Source organism: Macrotis lagotis, chromosome X (assembly GCF_037893015.1).
Source record: "Macrotis lagotis isolate mMagLag1 chromosome X, bilby.v1.9.chrom.fasta, whole genome shotgun sequence".
Lineage (NCBI taxonomy): Eukaryota > Metazoa > Chordata > Mammalia > Peramelemorphia > Peramelidae > Macrotis > Macrotis lagotis.
In genome coordinates this window covers 148,240,918-148,259,050 of record NC_133666.1, presented here as the reverse complement: position 1 = coordinate 148,259,050, position 18,133 = coordinate 148,240,918, and the positions used below count along the sequence as shown (strand labels likewise).

At 35.1% G+C, this 18,133-nt stretch overlaps 1 protein-coding gene across 2 annotated transcripts in view; it reads right to left on the bottom strand.

Annotated features, from left to right (window-relative positions):
- Positions 1-6,883, bottom strand: part of TRPM6 (transient receptor potential cation channel subfamily M member 6) — a 225,809-nt gene extending 218,926 nt beyond the window's left edge. Inside the window, exons 1-2 of one of the 2 annotated variants that reach the window (XM_074206652.1) lie at positions 6,695-6,883; positions 4,929-4,980 (exon numbers count right to left, since the gene is read on the bottom strand). Coding sequence is in view for 1 of the 2 variants with exons in the window: in XM_074206650.1 (XP_074062751.1) it covers positions 6,695-6,703 (9 nt within the window). In the remaining variant the exon portion in view is untranslated. The remainder of the gene's footprint in view (positions 1-4,928; positions 4,981-6,694) is intronic. The other variant, XM_074206650.1, reaches the window with a different exon arrangement.
- Between the last annotated feature and the right edge of the window lie 11,250 nt (positions 6,884-18,133).

The following is an 18,133-nucleotide window of genomic DNA, read 5'->3' as shown; positions in this document are numbered from 1 at the left end:
CCTCACAAATCAATTAAAACAACAAAATGAAATGAGGTAGAGAAGCTTTAAAAGAACTTTAGACAAAGTTCAAGCCTTTTAACATCCAGGAAAGAATTGCTAATCCAAGAAATATATGAATTTAAAGACCTCCTAACCCTATCCACATTAGTCCCATAGACATCATAAACAGGCTGTTATCAGACAAGGAGCACAAAGGTTAGTGTCAGGCGTGTTTCTTCAAGACTTAGCCATAAAATATCTGTGGGTTCTTTGAGGGAAATGCTGAAAGAGCACTTTGTTACTTCTGTAATCAACATTTCCAGAATGTGATACTGTCTGAATCAATAGGCACAGCAGATTTTTTTCAAAGCTAACAACTCTGAAAAAATACAGACAAAGTTTTAAAATTTGTTTTCAGTGTATCTGCCAAATCAATTTGACTAAGGTTTTGAGCTCTTGGAATTAGAATAGATATTTATATAGGATTATATATATTTGGAGCTAGAAAGGACCTTAGAAGGTAACTCTAGTCCCTTCAATTTAAAAGGGGAAACTGAGACTCAATGTGTAATTGGTTTGCCCAAGTTTTCACAAATAGTACATGACCAGTCTAGGACTTGATTCCAGGACCTCTCACTGAATTCAGCACTTTTCTATACTTTGCAATATTATAGAAGTTGTAACCTTCTAACTGGACAGGAGGAAACAAACACTTATTAAAAGCCTATTATGTCCCAGAAACTATCCTAAATGTTTGTACAAATTATCTCATTTGATCCTTACAACAGCCTCAGGAGAAAGGAACTATTATTCCCCATTTTACAGTTCAGGAAATTGCTCTTTCCACCTCAGATCAAAGTATCTGAAACTAAATTTGAACTCAGGTCTTCCTGACTCTAAGTCTATTACACTGTCTTTCATAGGCCACTTGGCTTCTAGAATCCAGAACTGTGGAAATTCATTATTATCTTCTAAAATCATTATCGAAAAATAGGCTTGTAAAATTTTTAAAAGATTTTTAGCTAAAAATTATTTTGTGAATCTGGTTCAAGAAATCATTTTTCCTTTATTTTATTAAGGCCAACATTTATGGAAAACTTTTAACTTTTTGAGAATTCCTATAACCATAAAGGGTTAAACATCTTAAACTATATAACTTTGTGTTGACATTCCTTCTAAACTATGTCTTGTAATCTTTCTTATCTCTAAGTATTTTTTACCACTCTGTCCCCTATTTTCTCCTTTAACCTTATGACTATCTTGACCTTAGTATCTAATCTATAATTCATTCATTTTCTTTTTCCATTTCTTTCTTATTTTTTTTTAAAGACTGGGTCTCCCCATCTCTACCAGACTGGAAATAAAGGCATCATTCACAGTCTAATAATACTCAGTTTAGCAAAGGAGCTTTAAAAAGTTGATCTCTTTTTTACATCTTCCTGGGTTCACTGATTCCTCCTTAAGCAACCAGGTGCCCTCCCCACCACCACCAAAGGAATTTAGTTCACAAACATGATTGGCTTAACTTAGAGCTCCAGAACTCCACAGTTCAAGAGATAAACCAGCCTTCAAATTCCAGTTGGCTGAGACTTAACAAGGCAAGGCTACTACCTTTGGTTTCATTCATTAATTCCTTCATTGACAATATTGAATATTCATGCTACATGTGTTTCTAGAATAAGAGGCATTAAAATAATGAATATTAGATCTGGCTCCTCCCTTCTAAGAGCCTATGAGCTGCTGAGAAGACAAGATGTTAATGCATGTATAATGGAAATTGTATCCATCTCTCTCAGATATGCTCAGAACTGTCCTGTTTCCTTCTAGCTGTGTTTTGGTTTAGTACAACTAAAAATAGATCCCTTATTGGGTCTCTTACTTCTATGATAATGGTGAGAGAGGGTCTACATCATTTTAAAAGGAGACAAAGTTTCTGATTCACTCTTCTTTTGACAAGACTGTGGAAAGCAGCTCTCCCTCTTATTAGACTTTCCTCTCATGAGAGAATAAGGTAAGGGCCCTCAGCAGGGACTTAAAAAAGCTAAAGAATATGCCCTTCATGGGTCAGAGTCCTAGCTTATTCCCTATTTTTTATTCCTTCTCTGAAGTAAGTGGCCAAATAATGTTTCAAGTCAGACATTTGTCAGTCTTGGAGGCAACCTTCTGAGTTTTAGGGATTGGAAGTACTCTCTTTTTTTTTTTGGTTAAGGCCTGACATCAAGAAGCTCAGGCTGTGGCCCAGATTGCCAAAGGACTTGGATCCCAAAAGAATTGATTGGTCAATGAAGAGCTTGAGTAATGATGTAAATGTCTTTTCATCAGAGCTAAAAACTTTATTATGTCCTGATGTTTTCATAATCTACCTTCTAACATAGTATAACAGTAACTATGATATTGCTACTACCTCATAAGTTTTCTGTCAATATACATTTAAGCATATTATGTGTATTAATTTTTTTTATGGAAAAGATATAGTTGTCTTATAGATTGACCTACATACCTGTCTACTTCCCTCATTGAAGGGACTCTAAACATGAACCAAAACCTAAACTCTAAGTAATTCTTCCTGATAGAAGTTGGAGGCACATTAGATAAACCTCTGAGACTGGAGTTAGGAAACTTTTATTTCAAATATGGCCTCAGATTCTCAGCACTTATGTGATCATGGGCAAGTCACTTAATTGCTGTTTGCCTCAGTTTCTTGAAATGTAAAATAATGATAAAAGTAGCATCTACTTTGCAGGGTTGTTGTGAGGATCTAATAGAGATAATATTTGTAAAAAACACTTACTTAGCACAGTGGCTAGAACATATTAGGAGCTATAGGAAGACTTATTCTCTTCCCCATTCCTTCTTCTGTAGTCTCTGGAATGGAAGTATTAAGAACCACAGAATGTGAGAAAATGATCCTGATTCCTCTTTTAGAGATCATGCACTTTCCTGAAAGACTGAAGTCAGTTACAAAATTCTTGAGTTTAGAGCAGTTAAGCCCCCTTTGTGGAGAGGAAGAAGGTATAAGCAGCATCTTATTGAATCTTCAAGTGAAAGAGGTAGTAATCGCTAAAAGACTCATGAGAAAGAAGAGCATTGATCAAGTTGAAATTAAAATGGAATCTGAAGGATTGGTAAGATTTGAATATAGAGAAAGGAAAGAGGAAGGAAAAAGATCAACAATAATAGAAGTTATGTCAAGAAAGAGCTTGCTGTCACACTAATTGTTGGTGGAACTGTGAAACAGTACAACCATTATGGAAAGAAGTTTGGAATTTAGCAAAGCAAGTGACTACAAAGTCCATCCACTTTGAACCAGAAACTTCTTATTGGACTTATACCCCCAAGGAAGCAATTGATAAGGAAAAAAGCCGTTCCTACATACTGAAAAAAATTTATTACAGTTCTTTTTGTGATAGCAAAAAATGGGAAATAAAAGGGGCTCTTCAATTGCAGAATGGCTAAAGAATTTGTGGTTTATGAGTGTAATGGAATATAATTTTGCTGTAAGAAATGATGTGTATGATGAATATACAGAAGCATGGAAAGATCTGGATGAATTGATGAAGAGTGAAGCAGTTAGGTGGCATAGTGAATAAAGTACTGGGTTTGGAGTCAGGAAGACTCATCTTTGTGAGTTCAAATCTGACCTCAGACACTTACTAGTTGTGTGACCCTGGGTAAGTCATTTAATGCTGTTAACTCAGTTTCTTCATCTGTAAAATGAACTGGAGAAGGAAATGGCAAACCACTTCAGTGTTTCTAAGAAAACCCAAAAGGGGTCACAAAGAATCAGATGTAACTGAAGCAATTGAACAACAAAAGAAGTAACTAAAACAATTTGTAAATGGAGAGACCAGCCATAGACCAGAAAATCAAAAGTAAATATAAGTATGAGGGGGATTAGAACAAAATGATATCAAAAGACACCCAAACTCACCACTTAGTGGAGGTAGACATATATGTTTTATATATTTCACATTTTCAGACTTTGTCAGTGTATTGATCATTTGAGTTGTGTTTTTCCTCCTCTCAAAAAATAATACAAATACTCAAATGGAATGGTTCTTGTGAAGAGAATTGGAAGAGATACATGGGATAATATGGTGATGGCAGCAATCTTTTTTTAAAAAGCACAAATTTTACCATCGTATATAATTGGAAGACAAATAAAATATTTGTAGTTTTTTAAAGAAGGACAAATTTATAGGAATACAGGGATATGGCCAGCATTCCTGAAATGAAGGATTCATGTTAGGAAACAGCTAAGGATACATGGTTGGGAAAGCAGATTGGGGCCAGATCACAGAGATACTTTAATGTCATCCTGAAGAATGTATATATTACCATGTATGCAAATGTAAAAGGGGAGTTCAAGGGAGGCTGGAAAATCAGTAGGGTGATGATTCTTTGCTTCTTCTGTGTACCATTTCATAACCATATTCTGCTACTTTCCCTTAATATTTCTCCAACCCTCTCAGTCTAAGATCTAAACCCTTTGTTACTGGTCTACTGCAACAGAAATTTTTATACCAGACTTTCTGTTTCTAACTTACTCATTTTTGTCTGTCCTGGGCAGGTCAATATAGCCTTTTTCAGCATTGTCATGGTGCTGAAATTACAGACCATGTCACTCCCCTTCTCAGAATTGCCTATCACATAAAAATGCTAAATCAAGATCATGACCTTCAAAATTAACTGTCAATTGACCTTAGAGTTCTGGTGCCCAGCCCTTGCTCTCTACTCCCCTCTTCTCAAATCCACTATCACTAACTTCAACCTTCCACACCCACAAAGGTTCCATGTGCTGATAATCAAGTGTACCTGAAAAACAGTTTTGAACACCTGTGATAGTAAAATGCACTGGAAATATAGAGACAGCATGATATATTAGAAAGAGCATCAGTTCTAAAGTCAGAAAGAACCTCACCCACCTACCTGCCTTTGATACTTACTACTTGTGCCTTGAGCAAGTCACTTAACCTCCCTGGGTCTCAGTTTATTCATCTGTAAAATGAGGGGAATTGGACTAGATTACATCTGCTGTTTCACATAGCTCTGGATTGTTCTTAAGCATCATACAACCTAATTGGGAAATTAGACCCTCAAAGATAGTAGATACTGTCTAAAGATAGATGCCAAACCCTAACATTAAAACATTTCTGCCTCACTCAGAATGTTCAAATTCTAGTTATGCCAGTTCCACAAAGCTTAAGTCAGCTAGGAGAAAGAAGTGCTAAGTAGACAGGAGAATGTCCCCAGTAAAGGCAACTAGGTGAGGGAAGAATGCCAGATCTGAAGGCAGAGACTTGAATTCAAATGCCACTCTAGACATTTATGAGTTGTGTGACCCTGGAAAAGTCATTAACCTTAGCTTCAATTTCCTCATTTATAAAATGAGGATAATAATAGCACCTGTCTTACAATACTGCTGTCAGGATCAAATGAGATAATGTATGTATAGCACTTTTGTTAACCTTAAAATGCTATATAAAGGTTAGCTATCATTATAAGTGGAAGATAAGAGGTAGTGATGGGGAAAGATTTGTGACAGGTATTGGCCGGCCCAAGAGGAGTTATACAGATGGTGCTTCAGATAACTTTTTATCTACTCAGGAAAAAAAAAATGAATGAGATTAAAGCCTTCCAAAAGGGAATCAGAATGTTGCTTTATCTCATTCCAACCCATTCCATGCTGTTTATGGTAATACTATCTTACCTCTTTCATTTTAATGAGGGCAATGAAATGTCTTCTAATTTCTTTATTACTTGTCTCAGCTCAATAATTATTATACAATGACTGTGACTAATTTTATAGATTAGAAATATATAACACATAAATATACATAATTTTATAAAGTCTTTGCTTATGGATATTCCCACATTCAAGAGAAATCAATTCATCAGCAGGTATTTCCTGAGAGAACTTTTCTAGACACTAGGAAGAAACATCTCTTATACTGTACTGAAATGAAATGAGAAGACCAGTATGATTGAGAAGAAATTCAAAACTACTTAGTAAAAGTAAATCATGATCATCATTTTCCAAACTATTACTCTGTTCCCATTCAATATTCCTTTACAAAGACCAGAAAGAGAAAGATACTTATTTTTTTCCATCTGGTATTGTATTTGTTTCCAAAAAAATTCTAAGTTCTCAAGGAAAAAAAATGATCAACATATTGTATAAAATACTTGCCTATGAAATAACAATATTGTTAATAAAAATGGAATGGTCTTGTATTTCAAAGGCTGGTCAACTTTGCCTCCCAATTGTTTCTGGAACTGTTTTCAATTTATAAACAAGATGATTTAGACAATTTTAATCTATGTCATATCATTTTAGATCTATTTATTTAATAGTCTCACATTACTGCATAAAGACATTTCAATTACCTTCCCATTTACAAGAAAAGCAATTCATTGAACATCATTTTTAAACACTACTAAAAATAGCTCAGTTATTCCAGTGTTTAAGATGTGATATTTAATTCCCTTTTTTTTAATCTGAAGAACAATCATAAAAAGAACCATCTATTAAAACCAAGAGGTTAATTATAACATAAAGACAGAAAGGAGGTGGGACTGGGAATCTTTTTCACTTTACCTTACTATTAAACAATAACAACATACACATATACACAGACAGATCTAAAGGAGAGAAAGAATACTGAATTTTACTGAGAATAGGTATTTCTCTCTTTAGGAAAAAATTACTTACTCTCTTCATTCCCTCCGAACAGTAGAACAGAACTTTCCTTTAGCCTTCAGCCATTGAGTTTTAGGCTGAAGTTTCCACCTTCAGTACAATCAGATAAAATAGTACTTGAGGTAGCAAGTAGTGGAAACAGAGCTGCAAATATCCATGTGCTTAACCTAGAAGGGAGAAATTGCAATGAACCTTAGTCCAGTATGGAGTGAAACACTTTTAAATCTGATGAAGTGATTTCACTTTGTAACCAGAAACTTGTGACTAAGTATCTGGCTAGGAAATGATTAACAATTGTGTCGTCATTACTGAGGATAGACCTAAGTTTCCAGCTATGGAAAATTAGTGTAAATGAACAGTATAAATATTATTTTATACTTCACATACATCTTTTCTATATTCATGGTCACCTATGGAGTCACTCTTTTTAGGATGACAAATTAATCAGCCTTAAGGATAACGAATTAATCAGAACTAAAAAATGAAAATGATTGTTATAAATTCTATCCTATTTAACAAAGGAGTATTAGTACCAAACTTCATTTATTTTAAGGACTTTATGGTGGTTTCCTTCACTTTCACCCTCAAAGCAAGAGTTTATAATTTTTTTCAACCATTTGAGTTTTCTAAAGGATAAAGTTTGCTTTTGAAATAATGCACAAGCATTTTGAAAATGATGTTGCTGTTCCTCTCACAAGACACTCCCTTGAAATACTCTCATCACTGTTTTCTGTCTTCCCTGACTTCCTTTAAGTCTCAGTTAAAATCTTACTTTCTTCGGTTTTTTTTCAAGGCAATGGGGTTAAGTGACTTGCCCAAGGTCACACAGGTAGGTAATTATTAAGTGTTTGACACTAGATTTGAACTCAGTTCATCCTGACTCCAGGGCTGGTACTCTATCCACTGCACCAGCTAGCTGCCCTCTTAAACTCTTACTCTCTATAAGAAATCTTTCCTATCTCCCTTAATTCTAGTGCCTTTCTGCTGAATTTATCTCTCATTTATTAAATACATATGTGTGCATCTATATATATATATATATATGTAAATATATACACATGCACATAGTTATTTACACATCTATATCTTTCTGAGCATATGGGTATAAAATTTATATATATATTGTGTTTACAGAGCTGTTTACATGTTACCTCCTCCATTAGATTGTAAACTTCTTAAGGATAGGATTTGGCATTACTCCAGCCACAGCACTCCCTATACAACCCCTATCAATGTTTAAGAAATTCAATCCTACCAAAATAAACAGTCAGTCCTATGTGATCCTCAGTCTAATGGCATAGACAGTGGCATAGTACTAGCTAGGAGGAGTACAAATTCAATCAATCAACAAGGCTTTATTAAATGCCTACTATGTTTCAAAGATTTTTTTTTAAAAGCAGTACATGGAACATTCACTTTTTACATATCATCCTTTTTTCTGTCAATTTTATGCATGGAAATGTTTGCTGATAACTATTAAACTATCTAAAATATCTAAATAAAATTTTAAAAATTTAAAAAACACCTAAAGTTTAATCTTGCTGTTACCAGTTATGCATAGCAGCTAGCATATGAATAGCACTTGATTATGCTCTCAAATGAACAGCAAAAATTGAACAGGGAGGAAAAATATATTCCTTACCTCACTTTTTCTGTTATTTCCTCCCTTTCCTTCCTTCCTTTTTTTTCTTTTTATCTTAATAAGAGCTCTTTGGATAATTTTTTGTAAGCATCTGAGGAAGAAAAATCTTAAGGGTTCTGTGGACATAGTTCTCCACTGGGGCCCATACTATGGTGTTCCACTCCACCATCAGGACAAACAGTATGGTGCATTTCAGAATGTCAAAGGGAATCTGAGAATTCCAAGTCTGGGCTTCTAAATATAGAACGTGTTGCTCTACGGACTGCTGGAAAATTATTATGGTTGATTATGTTTACAATCTCAGAAATTTCACTCTCCTGATAGCAACTGAATTGCCTAGTTACACTTCTAGCCCTTATCTGCTTTTTGCTTTCTACTAATTTCCTTGACTTTTTTTTTTAATGAACACCATACTGTAGTTTTACTCATTCCATGAAGTAAATACTGGCTTGTATATGTAGGCCTTTCCTCCTTATTTCAGCATTGTAAATTGATTTACAATAAATTGACCAAATTTCTCCTTACACTCCAATGTGTTCTTTTCAAAAAAAATATACTTTTAAAAAAAATTTATTCATTTTATGATACTTGCTGGAGGATATAGGAGAAAACTGAGACACTAATGCACCCTTGGTGGAGTTGTGAACTGATCCAACCATTCTGGAAAGGAATTTGGAAATATGTTCAAAGTGCTATGAAATGGTACATACCCTTTGATTCAGCAATACCACTAATAGGTCTATAACCCAAAGAGATCATTTTAAAAAAGGGGGAGGCCTACATCTACAAAAATATTTATAGCAGTTTCATGGTGGCAAAGAATTAGAAATTGAGAGGAATGACTGAACAAGTTGTGGTATATGAAAGTGAAGGAATACCAGTGTTTTGGAAGAAATCATGAATGGGTAGATTTCAGAAAAACCTGGAAAGACTTACATGAACTGATGTTGAGTGAAGTGAGCAGAATCAGAACACTATACACAGCAATATTAACACTGGTGAGGTTCAACTATGATAGACTTAGCTCTTCTCAGCAAAACTGTGAACAAAAACAATTCCAAAAAACTTGTGATGGAAAATATCATTCACATCCAAAAGAAGAACTATGGAGTCTGAATGCAGACCAAAACACAATATGTTCACTTTTTAAATTTGTTTTTTGCTTTTTCTCTCTCATGGATTTTTTCCCCTTTTGTTCTGATTTTTCTTTCGCAACATGACTAATATGGAAATATAAATAACACAATTGTACACATATAACCTATATCAGATTACTTGCTATCTTGAAGAGGAAGGGAGGGAGGGAAAAAATTTTGGAACTCAGAACTATTGATGGTGTTCTTGTCCGTGTAATGCATTTGAACATTAAATGATTAATAAATTTTAAAAATTAATACTTTAAGGAAAAAAAGAAAAGAAAAACAATTCTGAAAGACTTAAGAACTCTGAAAAAATGAAATGGCTAAACAATGACCCCAGGATGCTAATAATGATGAAGCAATACCCATTTCCTGAGAGGAATGATAGACTCAAGTTAAAAAACGAGAAATTTAACTTTGGCAAATATGTGAATCTCTTTTGCTTTTCTTGTGTTTTTATTTAAAGGGCAGATTGTGTTGTATTGTCACAAAGAGAACAGACATAAGACAAAAAGGTCATTGAAACATTTTTGAAAACAGATGAAAAAAGTTCAAAAGAAAACTGACAAAAGGCACAGCTTTGTGTCTCTTTGAATTTATTGTTTTAAGCTGTACATAAAAGACTTAGTTTCACAGATAATTTTTGTGCTACTTTGCAAATAAAAATGTTCTTTTTGTATATACATTAAATTTAGAATTAAAAAATATTTAATCCAACAGCCCTCAAAAGTAAGAGCAAAGTTAGGAAGAGATATTAGGTTTAGGGAGAAATTAAGATCTGCTTCATATTTATACATACAAATATATTCATATATATATATACACACACATATATATATATAAGCATACATATATATATATTTAATTTATTAAGTATGGAACATTCAAGGTAGCGATGGACAGTAAGAGTTTGGTGATATCAGGCTTTGGAAGCAAGTTTGAATCCAGCCAGAATAAGGTTGGATATATGGTTTAAAATCAAACGAATAGTAATATTTGAATTTTTGGAAACTCAGGTGCCTGAGAGATTGCAGAAAGAGAAAGAGAGCCAGCCCAGAGTAGAGCTTTGTAAGGCATCTATATTTCAGGGCAGAACATGTAAAAGCATCCAACAAAGGAGTCAGAGGAATCTGACTAGTAGAAGAGCCAGGAGAAAGCACTTTTACAGATGTCAAGAAAAAATATCTAGGAGAAGAGGTGTGTCAGTGTCAAATGCTAAAAAAGTTCAATAAGGATGGAGATGAAGAAAAGACCATCTTAATTTAGCAGTTAGGAATATATTGGTAATCTTGAGAGGGCAATTTCAATTGAGTGATAAGGTTGAAAACTAGATTTCAAAGGGTTGAAATATGAGTGGTGAGGAAACAGGCATGAGTATAGACATGAACTTTCTGAGTCTGTGAAAGGGAAGCATGGTGGCCATAGAATCGGAGAAATAGAGTTGGAATGGGATCATGAAGGTCATTTTGTTTAACTCTCTTTGTTTTACATAAAGCAGAGACTGGAATGGGAATATGTTCAAATAGAAGACAGTACACTTCATGACTTCCAGAGAACCAACTTGGCCCTAAATGACTTGGGCAAATTTGGGGTAAAAAGGTAATTTTTTCCTTGACTGCTGAGAAGGAAAAGCAATTGGCTTAGGTGATCTTTAAAAAATGAGTGACCCACATTCAGTCTTGTTCTTCTCTTCCCATCTACAGAACAAGCTATTTGAAACTTATAGATGGATACAGGGGGTCACCTTTTCCTTCGCCCCAGAATCATGTTTATTTTTCTTACATGGCAAAGAGCAGGCACCAGACTAAATAAGCTGAACAAGAACTCTGAGGCCCCTATCTACTTTTCTACTTTGCATTTTCTCAGTATATTAGATCACTGAATCAGACTTAGAGACAACCTTATAAGTTCAAGAGGTCTAGAGGTCTTGAGTGCTTTGGTTGGAACTAAATAAAGGTAGGTAAATTTCTGCATTAGAGAGTTTTACTACCAACAGTATGAAGGGCAGAACCAAAGAAAATGTAAAATGCCAATTCAGAAGCTTTGTAAGTTTAAGTTATGCTGTTGTTCCAAATAAGTTTTCGGTCATCAAGATACTATCAGGAGACACCCTGATTTCAGAGTTAAGACCAGCAAGTTGTGCCCTGAGCTTGCATAACAACAATCCTTTGCACTCATCTTCAGGCCCCTGAGTCTGGGCAAACACCAACAGGCCCAGACTTGAAGCCCTGCTATGAATAGACTTTTTTGTCAATAGACAACCTTGCCTCACTGCTGCTGCTCTACTTCACTCCTGTTGCTACACTACATACACTGTGTAATTCTTTGCTTAGCCACAAGTATATAAGACTAGATTTAGCCCCACTGCCTTGGGTGACCTTAATCAAGTTATCTCATGTCTATTTATCTTAGTTTACTACCAGGATTGTAAAGTGCCCAACATACTGTCTGGCAGAGGGCAAACATGATAAATGTTAACTTACTTAATTAGGTGTAATTGTTTCCTACTTAAATATCCCACTGTAACAGAATTTTCAAGAAGACTCTAGTATAAATGCTCTAGTGCTTCAGATTCCTTGAGGATTATGATAGTTAATGGATGTCTCTTTTCATTACAGAACTTTACAGCCCATTCAAAAAAGATCATTCAGTAAGTCATAAGTCAGTTGTATACAACTCTTCCTGATCCACCATGAGGGGTTTTCTTGGCAGATAATAATGGCAGTAGTTTGCCATTTCTTTCATTTTAAAATGAGGAAACCTGAGGCAAACAGGATTGTGACTTGCCTAGTATCACACAGCAAGTATTCCAGGCCAGATGAGTCTTTCCTAACACCAGGTCCAGCATTTTTACTTACTATGCTACCTAGCTGCCTGTAAATCATGTAAGAAAAATAAAGCCTACCAGCAATAGCTAGATGGGTAGTGAAGGGGGAGAAAGTTGTATTTAGAAAAAAATTTGAAAATTCCAGAGGACTGATGAAACATTTTAATCACTTCCTGACAGGAATGTGATTTTTCTCAAGATAAAGAGGTAATTTTTGGACATGGCTACGGAGAGAAATTTGCTTTGCTTAATCACACATATTTTTCTAAGTATTCTTGCTTTTTTTTTTTGTTTCAAGAGGAGAGAAAGGAGATAGTGAGAGGATTCCCCACAGATTAAAAGAGAAAGAAGGCCAGAAGGAACCTTAGAGAAGCAAGAGAACTTTAAAAGGCACATGTTGAATTTATTATAAATTTAAGATAAAAGTCTCTGGGTAAGAAATTCATTGTTTCATATGCCATCTTCTTTTGTTCCACAATATACATTAAAATACTTAATTCATATTTGCTATATTAGAAATTTTTTAAAAATAGAAAAAATGAATATGGTGTAAAACCAAAAGACATCCTATTAACAAAGAATAATTTTTTGCCCAAAATGAAGTATAATTGGAGAAGTAACATACTGTTATTCTATTAATATATATACATATATATATATATATCTTAGACATTATATAATAAGTTGATTCAGAATTGAGTGAGAGAAAGAACATGAACTGCTTCCAGGTATTCTCTAGTACAAAACTTCATCTTTTTAATATTTTTTTCTCAATTACATGTAAAAACAATTTCAACATTTTCCCATTTTGAATTCCAAATTTTTTCCCTCCCTCCCCTGGAGAAAACAAGCAATTTGACATAGGCTATTCATGTGTAGTTGTGATAAGCACATTTCCATGTAAGTCATTTAGTGAAGGAAAACACAGATAAAAAAAACAGCAAGAAAATTAAGTATCTTCACTCAGACTAAATAAATCAGTTATTTCTCTGGAGATGTATAGCACCTTTCATCTTAAGTCCTTCAGAATTTTCTTGGATCATTGTATTGCTGAGAATAGTTATATTATTCACAGTAGATCATGGTTCTGCTCATTTCACTTTGCATCAGTTCCTGTTGTCTTTCCACATTTTTTCCAATTACTTGTAAACGGTTTTCGACATTCATCCTTTTCCAAGTTTTTGAGTTCCATATTTTTCTACCACTCTCCCTCCCTCCCCACCATGGCAGTATACAATTTGATATAGGTTGTAAATGTACAACATGCATATTTAACATACATTCATATTAAGTATGTTGTGAAATTAAATTAGAACTAAGGGGGGAAAGGATCATGAGAAACATCAAGAATTTTTTATTTCCCTTCATCCCTTTCTTCCCTTTATTTGTACTTTTCTTTCTCCTTTCCCCTTATCCCTCCTCATCATTGCTTTGCTTCTGATTGCTTCCTACCTCACACTGTCCTTTCCCCTTTTACCTTCTACTTTCCTGTAGAGTAGGATAAATTTCTAAACCCAATTGGAAATGTATAACATTCCCTCTTTGAACCAAGTCTGATAAGAATTAAGATTTACTGTGTTTAGTTTCCCTTCTTTCCCTCTTCTTCTAACTTTGTGAGGTTAATTACCCTCATGTTTTCCCCCCCAGTATCCTTTTTTATGTCTTAATAGATTTATATCTGTCCTGTACCCCCAACTGCTGTCAAAATATACCCCTTTCAACTACTCTGATAGTACAGTTCTCAAGAACCATAAGCATTATCATTACGATAAATTTGAGCATACTGTTTCAAGAACCCTCCCTCCAACTGTCTCTAGAAATTCAACCTTCACGATCTAAACTAAATCATATCATGAGCATCTTATACCTACACCTTCTAATTATGCTCCTTTCAAAAGCAATTCTTAAGTTTTAGGTATTGCCTTTCTGTTTAGTCTTACTGTTTACTTTATGCATCTCGAGTCTTATACTCAAGATCAAAATTTCTATTCAGTTCTGGTCTATCAGGTAAGTTTGAAGGGCCTCTATTTCACTGAAAATCCATCTTTTCCCTCAAAGAATATTTGAATTTTACAAAGAAGTTGATTGTCATTTAAACTTCTTTGCCCTCCAGAATATATTCCATACCCTCTGATGTTGAAGCTGATAAAGTCCCCTGTAATCCTGACTGGCTCCCTGGTATTTAAATTTTGGCAGCTTGTATTTCCTTTAAGAATTCTGGAACTTGGCTACAATATTTCCTTTAAGTTTTTATTTTGGGATCTCTTTCTGGAGTTGGTGGATTCTCTATTTCATTTTTATTTTTACAATTTTCCCCCTAATATTCCTTCCCCGCCCCCAAGAAGGCAATTTGCTAATTGTCACAATGTTTCCATGGTATGCCTTGATCTAAGTTGAATGTGATGAGAGAGAAATCATATCCTTAAAATAAAGTATGAGATAGCAGAATTACACAGTAAGATAATGTTTCCCCCCCACACACACACACACTAAATCAAAGGTAATAGTCTTTGGTTTTTTTTCAAACTCCATGGTTCTTTCTCTGGATACGGGTGGTATTCTGGATACGGGTGGATACCCCATGGATGGATTCTTTCAAAGACTATTTTATCTTCTGGTTCTAGGATATTAGTTTTCCTTGATAATTTCCTGCATGATATAATCCAGGCCCTTTTGCCGGGAGACCAATAATTTATAAATTACTTCTCCTGAATCTATTTTCCAGGTCAGTCATTTTTCCTAAGAGATATTTTACATTTCTATTTTTTTCAGCCTTTTGGTTTTGATGGAATCTTGGAGTCTCAGAAAGTTATTAGTTTCAATTTGTCAAATTCCAATTTTTAGGATTGTTTTATTTTTTTTTTTTTGCCCTTTAACATTTTATTTGTTTTCCAATTATATACAATAGTAATATGTACCTATCATTTTTTGGTAAGGTTTTGAATTTTACAATTTCCCCCCCTCCCTCCCCCCCACAGAAGGCTGATAGTCTCTACATTGTTTCCATGCTATACATTGAAATAGAATGTGTTATAAGAATAAATATAACCCCCCCCAAGAAGATGAGAAACCGCAAAAAAAGAGAGAAAAAAATTGTACTTCATTCTGTGTTCAGATTTCAATGACTGTCTCTGGGTTGTTTTCTTTATCATAAGTCCACCAGAGAAGTTGCTTCAATATTTTCCACACAGTTGCTATTACTAGCTGTACCTCCATTCTATTCCTCCCCATTCTCATTTATTCTATTCTCTTTCTCTCTCCTTTCATCCTGGTCTTGTCCAAAGGTGTGTTGAATCTGAGTACCCTCTCCCTTTATATTCCCTCTCTTCTATCACTTATTCCCCCTTATCCCATCCCTTTCTTCTCATTTTTCTCTAGGGTAAGATAGATTTCCTCACCCTATTAAGTATGTGTTATTTCTTCTCTGAGCCATTTCTGATGAGAATGAAGGCTTCTTCATTCCCCTTTGCCTTCCCCCTTTCCACTCCATTGAAAAAAGCTTTTTCTTGACTCTTATGTGAAATTTCTTAGCTTCTTCTTCATCTCCTTTCCCTTCCTCCCAGTACTTTCTTTTATCACCCATTGACTCCATCTTTATACTATATCTTACCATTATATTCTGAATTGTGTTTCTGGCAGCTTTTAAAATTTTCTCTTTGATTTGGGAGTTTTGGAATTTGGCTATAATATTTCTGGAAATTTTTCTTTTGGGATCTCTTTCAGGATGTGACCAGTGAATTCCCTCAATTTCTATTTTACCCTCTGCTTCTAGGATCTCAGGGCAATTTTGCTATTTCTTGAAAAATGAAGTCTAGGCTCTTCTGATCATGGCTTTCAGATAGCCCAATAATTTTTAAATTATTTCTTCTGAATCTGTTTTCGAGGTCAGTTGTTTTTCCAATGAGATATTTCACATTTTCTTCTAATTTTTGGCTTTTTTTGGAAGAGTTTTATTTCTTCCTGATTTCTTGCAAAGTCATCAGCTTCCTTTAAGTTCCATTCTGCATTTAAAGGTGTTATTTTCTTCAGAGAGCTTTTTTATCTCCTTTTCCAGCTGACCAATTCTGCTTTTTAAAGCATTGTTCTCATTTGCCTTTTGTTTTACTTTTTCCATTAGGCCTAAACTGGTTTTTAACATATTTTCTTCAGTATTTTTTTTTTGCATATCTTTCACTAAGCTTTTGATTTGGTTTTCATGATTTTTCTGCATTGCTCTCATTTCTCCTCCCAATTTTTCCTCCACCTCCCTTAATTGCTTTTCAAAGTATTTTTTGAGCTCATCCATAGTCTGAGCCCATTTTCTATTTCTCTTGGAGGTTTTGGATATGGAAGCTTCAGTTTTGTCATCATCTGAGAATGTGTTTTGATCTTCCATGGGACTAAAGTAATTCTCTATGGTCAGATTCTTCTTTTTTTGTCATTTACTCATTTCCTCAGTCCAAGACTAATTTACAGCACTTCCAAGGTTTGGGTTTTTGTGGGGGGGGGGGGGGGGACACCCCACTGGACCTTTATTCCTCCAAGGTCTTATGCTCTCTTTCCTGTGCTTTAATATGTAGATGACCACCACACTTCCCTTGGCCCTGGAGCTATTTTGAGGATCCTGCTATCTTACTATGGAAGCCCAAACTGCAACCTGGATCTGAGTGTAGGCTTGCTGCAGAGAAATCTCTGCAGACCTCCCTTACCATCTCTGGGGGTGCAGGCTGTTTTCTCCAGATTCTCACTGCAGATTCTGTGGCCAGTGCTCCTCACTCCACACATTTTCTGGTATAGCAGAGCTATCTCACCACCCCTTCAAGTTGTTGCTGGTGATCTCTGGGCTGGGCTGGGCTGGGCTGGACTGCACAGCAGCCGCAGCTTTTTTCCAACCCTTGATCCTGGTGAAATGCACCTTTCCTGCAGAACTTCTAAGTTATCTTGGACTAGGAAAATGTATCACTCAGTCTTTCTGTGGGTTCTGCCCCTCTAAATTTTGGCTAGAGTCATTTGTTTGTTTTTTGGAGTTTGTGGGGGAAGGAGTTCCTGAGAATGCTGTCTTCACACCACCATCTTGGCTCTGCCCCCCCAAGGATAGTTTTCTTCAGTTTTTTGTGTTTTCATAATCAAATGTTTATGATTTCTTTCCCATTTGGTCAATTTTACTTTTAAAGTTTGCTACAGTCAATTTTTCACAATTCTCCTGCACGACTTTCATTTTTCTCCATTTTTCTTCTTCCTCTAGTTCTTCCAAGAGATCCTTTTGTATTTAAGACCAATTCAAAAACCCCTTTGAGGCTTCACATGAAGGAATCAATGCTTTCCTCTTATCAGATAGCAATTTTTATCATCTGTATCTGACTAATAGCTTTTTTTTTTAATGGTTAGCCCTTTTGGTTTTTTTTGTTCATTTTGATTACTGAGCTCTGTTCCTGGGGCAAAAGGGGTACAGTCCCAAATTTTTTGAACTGGGGTCAGGGGTATGGTCTCTGGCTTATTTGCTGTTGTCTGGAACCTGGGTAAGTCAATTAACCCTTTCTGATGACTGTTGTCCTTCATAATGGAGGACCACAACATCAAGTGAAGGATGACATGACATGCACATTATGTTGATTAAGGTTGAGGGTAATGTTATGAATTGACATCCTTCTTACTGCCTCTTCCAGAACCATCTCAAACCTGTGGAGTGAAAGTAAACAAGACTTTTGGTGTTGGTCTGGACTCAGTGAGAGACCTGGGACTTTAAATGTCTTTCCCAAGTCATCATGGCACCATGATACAATAATGCCAAGCAAAGCATCAGCATGGTCATTTTATATAACTGGTCTTAAAATAATCATTATACACATTTTACGGTGATAATG